Source organism: Glycine soja, chromosome 18, assembly GCF_004193775.1.
Source record: "Glycine soja cultivar W05 chromosome 18, ASM419377v2, whole genome shotgun sequence".
Classification (NCBI taxonomy): domain Eukaryota; kingdom Viridiplantae; phylum Streptophyta; class Magnoliopsida; order Fabales; family Fabaceae; genus Glycine; species Glycine soja.
Window position 1 is genome coordinate 44,658,281 of NC_041019.1, and position 13,735 is coordinate 44,672,015.

A 13,735-nucleotide genomic window follows, 5' to 3' on the forward strand; every position below is an offset into this window, starting at 1 on the left:
TATTTTCTTTAGGGGAATAGTGATATAAAATTAATTAATTATTTTCCTTAGAAAAGCAAAGTTTAAATATAGAAAAGAACTGCTACAACTTGCCGGCTATGACAGGTTTTGAGCTATATGTGACCACCCTGTGGCGTGTAGGTCCAGGACGGCCAGACGTGATCCCTTGGGATTCTATTATCAGATATAAATTTAGAAATATAAATTCTCTTCCACATTAGAGAACCACAAAAACTGTAAGCATTAATTTTCGAAATGGGAAAAAACGAAAAATAACTTTTCCAAATTCATGACAACCGAATCACACAAAAACTATTTTATATGCTGTTTTTCTGTTTGAAGGATCACACAAACTAGTAACCAGAAAAATGGCAGAAACAAAGTTGAGTTCCTTCAAAGACAAAAGATGGTCACTCCATGGCATGACAGCTCTAGTGACAGGAGGCACACGAGGCATAGGGTTAGTACCTAAATGTCAATCTTATCTCTAACTATGAAATTAGTTTTTTGTTTCGTTATGTTAATTCCTCCATATTATGGTTTGTTATTAATTATTCTTTTTCATTGTGAATTAGGTACGCAATAGCTGAAGAGTTAGCAGAATTTGGGGCAGCTGTGCATATTTGTGCACGTAAACAACAAGATATTGATAAATGTTTAGAAGAATGGAATAAGAAAGGACTTCCCATAACAGGGTCGGCATGTGATGTACTATCTCGTGACCAACGTGAAAATTTAATGAAAAATGTTGCTTCAATCTTTAACGGGAAGCTCAACATTCTGGTAAGACCCTCCAATTTAGATTAATTTTTAGAATTTTATATTAATTTAATTTTAGAAATCCAACTCTTTAGTCAACTTAATTCTTAATTACATGATATATGATTGCCTCTTTTATTTTTCCTGCTTCAATTTTTCAACCTAATTAAATATTTAATTTAACTAGAATTGACTTTGTGAATGGTTTTTCCATAGATAAACAATGCTGGAACAACTACACCTAAGAATCTCATAGATTATACTGCAGAAGATGTAACGACAATAATGGAAACTAATTTTGGGTCTAGTTACCACTTATGTCAACTAGCACATCCACTTCTAAAAGCATCTGGATATGGGAGCATAGTGTTTATATCCTCCATTGCAGGTCTGAAAGCTTTGCCTTACAGTTCTGTGTATGCATCCTCTAAAGGTATGTTTCCCTATCTTTTAATCTTTATATATTATATCCTTTAACTAGAACACAAAGTGATAAATTGGAGTTGAAGAAGATAACCAATCTTCAAATAAATTTTATTCAGGAGCTATGAATCAATTCACTAAGAACATAGCATTGGAATGGGCAAAGGATAATATTCGCGCAAATGCTGTGGCACCGGGGACTGTTAAGACTGTACTTCTGGATTCTATCATGGTATGTATTCTTTGTTGTATTAAACTTCGTTCTGGATAGATTTTTTACTGTGAAGTTTTTCTAATTTGGTCATTATTTTAAATAAAAGAAATAAATTAACAGATTAATATAGATCTTTATTTATTTTTATAAATATTATATGTTTCTTTTAACTTATAAATAAAAAACTTAATTGCACTTTGGTATTTTCATATTTTGTTAATTTCACAAATTTTATCCTATTAATTTTTCTTCGCGCATTTAATTCAATTCCTTACTATTTTTATACTTTACTACACTGTCACACACAAGCACGGATCCAAAAACTTTATAAAAGGGATTAGAAAAAAAAATTTCTTTCTTAAAATTATTTAAATGTCTAACTTTTAATACATAATTATTTTTTTAAAAAATTCTATCTTTACTCATAAAATTAAAATTAATTTTTATATTAAATGGTAATAATTTTAATTGTTATCGTAATAATAATAAACACACAATTAGTTTTACATAATTTTACGGTAGTTATCACTTTAAATAAAATAAAATAACAAACATAATTAATTTTATATAATTTTATAATAATTAGCATTAATCAGTATTATAATGACAACATACAAAATTAATTTTAAATAATTTTAAATTAATTAGCTTTTAAAAATATATGTATATACATGAAAAAATTTAACAGACTGAACTCCTATTGACCCCTCTAGATTCTTCCCTAATCATATACTACAATTATGCTAATATGACACTGCCATATTGTTAAACCCGTATATATGTTTTTTAAATATTAAATGTTAAGTTAATAAATAGATTAAAATTACATAATTGAAATATGAAATTGTCCAAATTTCGTATATATAGTTGTGAATCTCTTCTGTTCTGGTGCATATTGTGTTATCAATTCAGCAACCATGCTCAAAATCTCTATGTATTGCTCTTGTTACAGAAAGCTGCTGCTGAAGCTGATAAAGCCGTTGAGTATATAGTGTCTCAAACACCAGTTGGTAGACTTGGAGATCCCGAGGACATATCACCACTGGTTGTTTTCCTTTGCCTTCCAGCTGCTTCATACATCACTGGCCAGATTATTACTGCGGATGGGGGTTACATAATTTAAAGTGTAATGCCAAAAATAATTATAAAATAAAATAAATGCCCAAAACATAAATCTCAAGATCAACTAGGTTTTTAAGAAGGTCCGAAACTAATGATTATCTGTAGTTGTTTTAAGTACAATATTTCAAGTGTTATAATGTTTCCAATGTGTGAAGTTCTTTTTATCATTTTAAAACTTGTTGTGGTATGGGGTTTTCTCTAAGGTTTCGGGTTGCTTACCCAGAATATAAAAGTGTAATTTACCGTTTCCCTAGATTTAATGGGGATTATATACTAATTTTGAAGGATAGGAATCTAATCTTATCTTATTTTCGTGATCCACGGAAATAATATATGATTCAAATATGGTTAGACTAAATCTCCTTGATTAATTTTGGAATATAAGATAAGGTGATAAGTGACAATAGTGTCGACATTACTAGAAAAATTATTTTTTACGATGCGATTTCAATGACGGTTGTTATAGACCCGTCTTAGAAAATATGTCGGTGGTATTTTTGTAAATATTGAGATTTAAAACAAAGACGATTTTGTTTACCCACCTTTAAATGAGATATTCTACGACGGTTATTTATAAAACTGTCTTAAAATGTATTTGTGCAAAAATATACAACAACGGATTTTACATAGGATCGTCTTTGTTTTTAGACATTTATATTATTTGCGCCCAATACCCCTCACTCCAGACCTCTAAAACCTTTCCCTATTTCAGTCTCTCCAAACCTCCAAACCCTATGTGTCTCCCAAACCCTCTGCCCACTTCGTTATCTACGCCCAATCCCCACTCACTCAACACAACTCCTCCTCCTCCTCCAAGCATCGTCGCCGCCCCGTCGACGAGAACATTCGCGACAAGGCCCGCTACATCAATGCGCCCCACAACCACCACCTCTTCTCGGCCAAGTACGTCCCCTTCAACGCGGACTCCTCCTCCTCCACAGAGTCCTACTCGCTCAACAAGATCGTCTACCGCTCCCAATCTGGCGACCTCCTAGACATCCAGCACGACATGGATGCCCACATGCGTTTCGACGGCAAGTACTAGCGCAACCTCTTGGACTCGCGCATGGGCAAAACCACTTGGCCTTACGGCTCTGACATCTGGAGCAAAAAAGAGTGGGTCCTCCCCGAGATCTACAACAACGACATCGTCTCCACCTTCGAGGGCAACTCCAACCTCTTATGGGCTGAGCGTTTCGGTAACGGCACGAACGATTTGTGGGTCAAACACTGTGGAATCAGCCACACCGGCACCTTCAAGGATCTCGACCATTGAAGTTGAGCACTACATTTGCCTCTGGCATTCAAATCAGATGAGGCTTTTGAGGTTTGCAGGAGAATGTAGCAAAGGAGAAAGAAGAAAGGAAGATAACTTTGAATACCACTCAAGAACAGGATGATATCCCTCTTTTTTATTCAGAGATCATGCCCCTCCTTGTAAGAGCATTTTTTGTTGGACATTTTAGTGTAATTGATCTCTTTATTATGTTAAAATAAGAGTGCACGCTTGTTTTAATGTAATAACGAGATGCTCGGTTTAGGCAAATTTTGGAAGTTACATGGAAGTCAAATTTTGGAAGTTACATGGAAGTTATTTTTCAAGAAAAGACAGTTTTTAAAAAGATAAACTTCCATCAACCGCCAACCGTTTTTTTTTTCAAAGGATAAAACTTCCATAACTTCCTTCAACCGCCAAAAACCACTTGTTCTTTGATTATAAATAATCATCCTGGTTCAGAAAGCATAACATGTGAAAAACTCACAAGACAAAAAACAAAACTCTTGAATTATAATCTTCTGATTTTATCCGATTGAACAATTTTGGTTGAACCCCGAAATTTGATTCAATCTGAAAGTGTTTATACACGACTTCAGATTTATCCAGGATTATCTCGATTTTCAAAATTAACCAACAAAAGATTGAATCAAATCTTTCGAGATGACGAACGATAGTTCGAAGATGACAAGCAAGTTTGCAAAGTTGGACAAATTTGAAGGGCAGGATTTCAGAAGATGGCAGAAGAAGATGCACTTTCTCTTGACAACATTGAATGTGGTGTATGTGCTGAGTACACCGATGCCGGTGTATATGGAAGGCGAAACTCTGGATCAAACAAGGAAGCGTTCGAAATGGGAGAACGACGATTACATTTGTCGTGGACACATTCTGAACGGTATGTCTGACTCTCTCTTTGATATTTATCAAAATGTTGAGTCTGCTAAGGAATTATGGGACTCTCTTGAATCCAAGTATATGGCAGAAGATGCCTCAAGTAACAAATTCTTAGTTAGTAATTTCTTTAATTACAAAATGATTGATTCGAGGCCTGTTATGGAGCAATATAATGAACTGCTGCAGATTTTGGGTCAGTTTACTCAACATGATTTGAAAATGGATGAATCCATTACAGTTTCATCTATAATTGATAAACTGCCTTCTTCTTGGAAAGACTTCAAGCATACCTTGAAACATATGAAGGAAGAGTTGTCTCTGGTTCAACTCGGTAGTCATTTCATGATTGAGGAGTCGCTGAGGGCTCAGGAAATTGACAAAGTCAATGATAAAACCGTAGCAGGTTCCTCTTCCGTTAATATGGTAGAGGAAAGTGAAACAGTTAAGCAAAATTACAATGCTAAAGGTAACAAACGAAAATTTCAAGGAAATAAGAACAAAGGTCCAAACAAACAGACAAAATTATCATGTTGGAAGTGTGGGAAACCTGGTCATTTAAAGAGGGATTGTCGGGTGTTCAAAGGAAAGAACAAGGCTGGTCCAAGTGGGTCTAATGATCCTGAAAAGCAACAAGGTCAGATTGTAGTGAATAATTTTAATTCAAATACGAATTCAAATTATGTATCACTAATATCTGATGCATTCTATGTGCAGGATGACGACGTTGCTTGGTGGTTTGATTCGGGAGCAACAAGCCATGTGTGCAAAGATCGTCGTTGGTTCAAGGAATTTAGACCAATCGATGATGGCTCTATTGTGAAGATGGGCAATGTTGCAACTGAACCAATCCTAGGATTAGGTTGTGTGAATTTAGTTTTTACTTCCGGAAAAAGTTTGTATTTGGATAATGTCTTATTTGTACCTGGTATTCGTAAGAACTTATTGTCTGGTATGGTTTTAAATAATTGTGGTTTCAAGCAAGTACTTGAAAGTGACAAGTACATCTTGTCAAGACATGGTTCGTTTGTTGGATTTGGTTATCGTTGTAATGGAATGTTTAAATTAAACATTGATGTTCCTTTTGTTCATGAATCTGTTTGTATGGCCTCGTGTAGTTCTATAACTAATATGACAAAATCAGAAATTTGGCATGCTAGATTAGGACATGTTCATTACAAAAGATTAAAAGATATGTCAAAAACAAGTATGATTCCTCCTTTTGATATGAACATTGAAAAATGCAAAACTTGCATGTTGACCAAGATCACTAGGAAACCTTTTAAGGATGTTAAAAGTGAGACTAAAGTCTTAGACCTTATTCATAGTGATTTGTGTGATTTGCATGCTACTCCATCATTAGGTCATAAAAAATATCTTGTTACTTTTATTGATGATGCATCAAGGTATTGTTATGTATATTTATTAAATACAAAAGATGAAGCTCTTGATAAATTTAAAATTTATAAGAAAGAGGTAGAACTTCATCAAAATGGGCTAATCAAAACTCTTTGTACGGATAGGGGAGGTGAGTATTATGATCCGGTTTATTTTCAATCTACTGGAATAATACATCAAACTACAGCTCCCTATACACCACAACAGAATGGTGTAGCTGAAAGGAAGAATAGAACCTTGAAAGAAATGGTGAATTCCATGTTATCCTATTCGGGTTTAAGTGAAGGATTTTGGGGTGAGGCTATGTTGACAGCCTGTTACTTGTTGAACCGAATTCCTAACAAAAGGAATAAGGTTACCCCATATGAACTTTGGCACAAAAAGACACCAAATTTGAGTTATCTCAAAATTTGGGGATGTAGGGCTGTAGTCAGGCTTACAGAACCTAAAAGGAAAACCATAGGTGAAAGAGGTATAGATTGCATATTTATTGGATATGCTGAACATTCTAAAGCATATAGATTCTATGTGCTAGAATCTAATGATTCTGTTGCTATGAACTCGGTTATAGAGTCACGGGATGCTATCTTTGATGAACAAAGGTTTACATCTATACCTAGGCCAAAGGACATGAATTCCATGTCGAAAGTCTCAGTTAATATTGAGGATATACCTTCAACTAGTACTGAAACTAGAAAGAGTACGAGAGTAAGAAAGGCTAAGTCATTTGGTGATGACTTTCAACTCTATTTGGTTGAAGGGTCAAGGAATGATATTGAATTTCAATATCAATATTGCCTTAATGTTGAGGAAGACCCAAAGACTTTTAGTGAAGCAATGGCTTCAAGGGATGCTGTATTATGGAAAGAAGCAATCCAAAGTGAGATGGATTCCATCATGCAAAATAATACCTGGAAATTGGTTGACTTACCTCCTGGATGTAAGCCATTAGGATGTAAGATGATCTTTAGGAGAAAGATGAAAGTGGATGGTACTGTTGACAAGTACAAAGCCAGATTGATTATCCAAGGCTTTAGGCAAAAGGAGGGTATTGATTTTTTTGATACATATGCTCCTGTTGCTAGGATATCCACTATTAGACTGTTGTTAGCACTTGCTGCTATCCACAATCTGGTGATTCACCAAATGGATGTGAAAACTGCATTCTTAAATGGTGAATTGGATGAAGAGATATACATGAAACAACCTGAAGGGTTTGTTATGCCAGGAAATGAAAATAAGGTGTGTAAACTGATGAAATCTCTTTATGGCTTGAAACAAGCGCCTAAGCAATGGCATCAAAAATTTGATGAGGTTGTGTTGTCTAGTGGTTTTGTTATAAACCAAGCAGATAAATGTCTATACAGCAAGTTTGATACTCATGGCAAAGGAGTTATCATTTGTCTGTATGTAGACGACATGTTGATCTTTGGTACCGACCAAGATCAAGTTGATGAAACTAAGGCATTTTTGTCTTCTAAGTTTGATATGAAAGATATGGGGGAGGCGGATGTGATCTTAGGAATAAAGATCAAACGTGGAAACAATGGCATTTCCATCTCTCAATCACATTATATTGAGAAGATATTGGAGAAATTTAATTTTAAAGATTGTTCTCCGGTAAGTACTCCCATTGATCATAACCTGAAGCTATTACCTAATAAAGGTGTAGCAGTGTCTCAACTTGAATACTCAAGGGCGATAGGATCACTCATGTATGCAATGATTAGTACTAGGCCTGATATAGCTTATGTTGTTGCTAAACTCAGTAGGTTTACAAGTAATCCTAGTTCTCATCATTGGCAAGCTATGAATAGAGTATTCAAGTACTTAAAGGGAACCATTGACTATGGTTTGACATATACTGGATTTCCTTCGGTTATTGAAGGTTACTCTGATGCAAGTTGGATAACCAATATGGAGGATTATTCATCCACAAGTGGTTGGGTATTCCTCCTTGGAGAAGGTGCTATCTCTTGGGCATCCAAGAAACAGACCTGCATTACAAATTCAACAATGGAATCTGAATTTGTAGCTTTAGCAGCAGCTGGTAAAGAAGCTGAGTGGCTAAGAAATCTGATCTATGAGATTCCATTGTGGCCCAAACCTATACCTCCCATGTCTATCAGGTGTGATAGTCAGGCAACTTTGGCTAAGGCATATAGTCAAGTGTATAATGGGAAGTCTAGACACTTGGGTGTTAGACACAACATGGTTCGGGAGTTAATCATGCATGGTGTGATATCAGTGGAGTTTGTGAGAACTCAGCATAATTTGGCCGATCATTTAACCAAAGGGTTAAGTAGAGATCTCGTGAAAAGGTCGGCTGTGGGATTAGGATTAAAGTCCATCTGAAATCTCTTATGTTAAGATACCCAATTCCCATCTAATATGACATTAGGTGCTGAATTCAATGTGGAAGCTTAACATGTAGAGATTGGAACACATCATCGAAAGTATCCCAAAAGGAATGTGTTCGGTTCTGTAAGTTAAGGAGGTTGAAGTATAACTTCTCAATGGTCCTTTTGAAAAATTGCATTTGCAGGTGCAAGAAAGAAAAGGACTACCTATATAAGCATGAAGTTTAGCCGCTTCAAGAAACTGGGACTTGGCTTTGATATGCTTATGAAGGATAGGGACACAGGCTAGTAAAACTAGTGTCAAGCAAGAGTAATGTTATAAACTATTGTGCAGATTATCTTCATGTATTCATTATGAATAGAAAGGGTTCAATCCTTAGTGACACCCTGATATTCGAATATTTGAAACGTGTAATTTGCTAAGATGAAATTCAATCGTCACGATATTTCATCTATGCAGTAGTTTGTTGTATGTTATGACTTTGGTGATTTGATCGGTAATTACACTAAAATGGGGGAGGTCTGTTGGACATTTTAGTGTAATTGATCTCTTTATTATGTTAAAATAAGAGTGCACGCTTGTTTTAATGTAATAACGAGATGCTCGGTTTAGGCAAATTTTGGAAGTTACATGGAAGTCAAATTTTGGAAGTTACATGGAAGTTATTTTTCAAGAAAAGACAGTTTTTTAAAAAGATAAACTTCCATCAACCGCCAACCGTTTTTTTTTCAAAGGATAAAACTTCCATAACTTCCTTCAACCGCCAAAAACCACCTGTTCTTTGATTATAAATAATCATCCTGGTTCAGAAAGCATTTCAGAAAGCATAACATGTGAAAAACTCACAAGACAAAAAACAAAACTCTTGAATTATAATCTTCTGATTTTATCCGATTGAACAATTTTGGTTGAATCCCGAAATTTGATTCAATCTGAAAGTGTTTATACACGACTTCAGATTTATCCAGGATTATCTCGATTTTCAAAATTAACCAACATTTTTTCCCTTTATTTTGTCACGATATTATAGAATACAAATGATGAGTTTATAAGCAACAGCCAGCACTCAGAGAGTAGTTCACCAAATTGATATTATTATTTTTATTATGGCTTTCGCAATTCCTTAGAATGCTACTCAACTTTCTGATGTTTTTTTATTTGCCAATAATGAATATATTGGATATATTTTTTAACCAGGATATTAGGTCAGATATGCAAAAAGCAATTTGGGATTTTGGTTTGGGCTTGGTGGAGTATGTCACAAAGGGTAGGTGTGTAGTATTTTAATAGGCTATAGTATAATAGTAGTAGTAGAGGGTGCACACAATCACACAAAGGCTGTGAAAAAGTGGAGGATCTGGCTATAAATAGAGATTGATGATGTTGGTGCTCTTCATTGCAGAAGCTCATCTTAAGCATTGTGGTAGACCTGAGTGAGCACGCGTTTTATAAATATCGAGACACATGAAAGTTTTTTCTTTTTTGTTCCGTACTTTATCCCTGAGTCAATTCTGTTACTTATGGATATAAAACATGTGTGCCTTACTGATTCTTGAATATTTTTTCATAATTAAATTTTCTGAGCTAACTACCCAATAAACTATCCCTTTTGTTTCTTGATTGATACGAATATAAGAGTAATTTAATGGTTATAGAAATTTGTTTGTTATTGTTTTCTCAGTTATTGTTAAAGCAAGCAGCGGTCCTAGGTATGTGGTTGTCGTAGTAAAGTGGATAAGGAAAAATTGACTTCTAGGACAAGGGTGGTTCTCGATATGACTACACTCACCATAAGACGAGCTCTTCCTCGAGAAGTAATTCATAGTTTATCATTTTAATATTTTCTTTTTATGAGCATGTTCTTGTCTTGTGCTAACATCTTATTTATTTTATCCCTAGTGATCACTATTGTCTCTAATTCTTTGTCATTGGAGTTGCCATGTTGATCCAGTGGTTTACAATATGTTGCATGAAGATCCTGGTAATATCATCTATTTAGTTGTTGATGGCTTATCTGATTGGGAATTGAGGGAGTCAATTGAACTACCTCTGATGAATCATGAGCTCTTTCTTCGAGTTGGAATTAAACCTCCAAAGGTGATTTACCCTTTCACTGCTCTTTCTAGTCTCTGACTTTTGTTAGTGTTAATCTATGTTTTAGATTTTTAGTAGCTTTGTTATGTCATTTTTCCAACATATTTTTTTAGTGGAAGCTTACTTGTAATGGTTGTACTTTTGAATTTTACATTTAATCAAAATATTTTCAATTCTAATTTTCAAGGTGCTCTCCTTTACGGGCCTCCTGGTACTGGTAAAACATTATTAGCCAGGGCTATTGCCAGTAATATAGATGCTAACTTCCTAAAGGTCAAATTATGTTTTTTTTTATAAATTCAGTGTGCTTTGAAGTCTTCTTCATTGTAAAAATTATTTTGCCTTCCCTTTATTCTGATGTAGGTTGTTTCGGCCAGTGCCATAATTGACAAGTACATTGGAGAAAATGCCAAGTTAATGAGAGAGATGTTTGGTTATGCACGTGATCACCAGGTGAGGTACTTGTGCGAAATTGTCTTCCTATAGGTTTACACATACTAATTTAAAGATGTTCTAAATCTATACTTTTCTTGATTAGTCGTGCATCATTTTTATGGATGAGATTGATGCCATTGGAGGTCGTCGTTTCAATGAGGGAACAAGTGCAGATCGTGAAATTCAGAGAACGCTAATGGAGCTGCTTAATCAACTTAATGGATTTGATCAACTTCGAAAGGTATATTTTATTCCATAATACCATTTAACTTGGAGTTAAAAGCTTGATCCGTTGTAGCAAATTCGAAGGTTAAGGAACTTTTGTCTTTTTTTTTTTTTTGTGGAGGTAGTGGGTGGTAGGTTTGTGGTAAGCCTTACAAAATGCAATTCATTATTTTTTTAAAAGAAAATGTTATAGACATGGCTATGCATATTAAATAAAAAATATGGAGAATGCAAGCCCATATGTTAAATACGTATCACATACCTTCCACTTTCAGATTGTGACTTTACTTTCACTTGTTGAATTGTTTCTAATGTGAAAAATGAACTTGCAAATTATGTTATGAATCATATTGTTTAGAAATTGAAAGAGCTACTATTTCATAATTTGTAAAGTCGAAAATCAATTTTGTATATGCTTTTTAAGATTTGGAATATTTTTATTATTTTATTAGACAGATCATTTCTTTATATTAGATAAATTCAAATGTAATAAATATAGAAGCACTGACCTTTTCTCATTCATGTATTCTTATGGATATGTTGATTTTTTCTACAAATGATTGCTGAACAAAAAATCTAATGGTGGAATTGCCAAGCATGGTGAAATAGACTATGAAGTTGTTGTGAAGCTTGCATGTCTGATGTATTTGCAATTCTTGTGTAGGGATTTAATGGGGCTGATCTTTGAAATGTCTGCACAGAAGCTGGAATGGCAGCAATTCGGGCAGAGCGTGATTATGTGGTCCATGAAGATTTTATGAAGGTGAGTTCCTTGTTTAGGATGTAAATTTTGTGTACTGATGGTCACGAAGAGTCTCTAAATAGTAGGTTTTCCATGATCACTTGACAAACTCCTTGATATGATCTGTCATACTTTTTTAGCTTGAGGGTATGATTAACTACAAGAAAGGATCCTCTCATGACATGATAGGTCATGTACAAGTTTTGTATGTGTCTTTCACCTTATTAATTTTTATAGGGCCCCACTTATTTAATATCCATCATGAGAGAGATTGACGCAAAACTTGCACATGATCTATTTTTGTTTTATAGATTCCATTTAAAAATTCAATATGGTATTATAGTTGTCCCGTAGAGAAATTCACTCTATTGATTATCCTTTGGCAAGTATTCATACCATGAGTACTGTCTAAACACAAATGTCCTTTGGCCAATCCTACTCAGTTCTAGTCACATCAAATCAAAGTGCTGCTGATTACTACATATGTAGTGGCCTCTCCCAAAATTTAATTAACTTCACAATTTAAATAAAATACAATTGATCATTTATTTATCTAATTTATTTTTTAGTTTTAAAAAAACTATATTGTTCTAAAAAAATCTAATTAAACTTTTAGTCTTAAAAAATTGTAAATTTTTAATTTTATTTTCTTCTTTTTTATTCTTTTAAATATTATATATTTTCAACTTATATACTATCTATTAATCAAAAAATGATAGATATTATTTAGTATTGGCCAATTAATTAATTGACAGAAGGCTGTTTCAATTTAACTAATGTTTAAGAGTTTTTTAATTGAAATATGTAGACATTCCGAGAGAAAGATACGAACTTTTTGCTTACCTATACTAACTCTTTTGAACCTCTTCTGTTCGAATTCTTTTTTGAAATATGTTATACGTCTTGTAGGTCAGTATTAGTACTATACCCAAATGCACAAGCAACTTTTGTTTTCTTGGCAAATTAAACATGGCCCTTCTTCATTTTAGGAACAATTGGCTAATTAAGCACAATTTATATATAGTTATGCAATATCAATCCTACTAGCATTGGTGTTTGTTGTGATATGCTCATCAATGGCAATTAGTGCATTGTTGTTTGGAAAAAGTCAGACACCTAGAATAGTGCCTGATTTCTCTCACGTCATTGTCCTTGACCTTTTCACCACTATCCCATTGTTTGTCACGGGTTTCAGATTCCATGTCAATGGTTAGTTTCAACATTTTATAACTTCCAACTTAATGATATCATCTTTTACTTTTTCTTTTAATTTGTCATTTTCAAGAAAAAATCTATTTATACGTATATGTTACTATTATTTACATAATACTGTATGAAGTAATTATTGCTTTGTTAATTATAATATCATAAAAAAGAAGACACCAATGTTTAAAATGTTAAAGTAATAAATGGGAGAAATAATGAACGTATGGAGGAAGTTATATATAAATATTAATATAAATGAGGAGATTAATTATTTATCTATATATTATAATCTTCGAGGACTCAAAAAACAGAGAAAAGATTATTTAACATCTATTAATTAACCTATTAATCCCAATAAATATCATTTTATTCAATTAATTAACTTATTAATCCTATGTGACCTGTGATTCTTTTTATGGTGTGATGCTTACAGACTTAGTGGATCTTCCAATAGTATAAGTCACCCAAATTAATAGTATAAGTCACCCAAATTCTGTAGACTGGACTCTTTCTTCTACTGATGTTATTGCCTATTCACCATGGACAATCTTTGGCTGCCAAAATGGTAAATGTTTAGAAAATATGT

At 33.8% G+C, this 13,735-nt stretch overlaps 1 protein-coding gene and 1 pseudogene across 1 annotated transcript; both read left to right on the top strand.

Moving 5' to 3' along the window:
• The first annotated feature begins 217 nt into the window (after nt 1–217).
• On the top strand, nt 218–2,787 carry LOC114397561 (tropinone reductase homolog). The gene is made up of 5 exons (XM_028359651.1): nt 218–460; nt 576–783; nt 976–1,192; nt 1,302–1,414; nt 2,349–2,787. The coding sequence occupies exons 1-5, from the start codon at nt 369–371 to the stop codon at nt 2,517–2,519; spliced, it is 801 nt and encodes a 266-aa protein (XP_028215452.1). The 5' UTR covers nt 218–368; the 3' UTR covers nt 2,520–2,787.
• Nucleotides 2,788–2,918: 131 nt separating this feature from the next.
• LOC114397293 lies at nt 2,919–13,588 on the top strand (annotated as a pseudogene).
• The last annotated feature ends 147 nt before the right edge of the window (nt 13,589–13,735 follow it).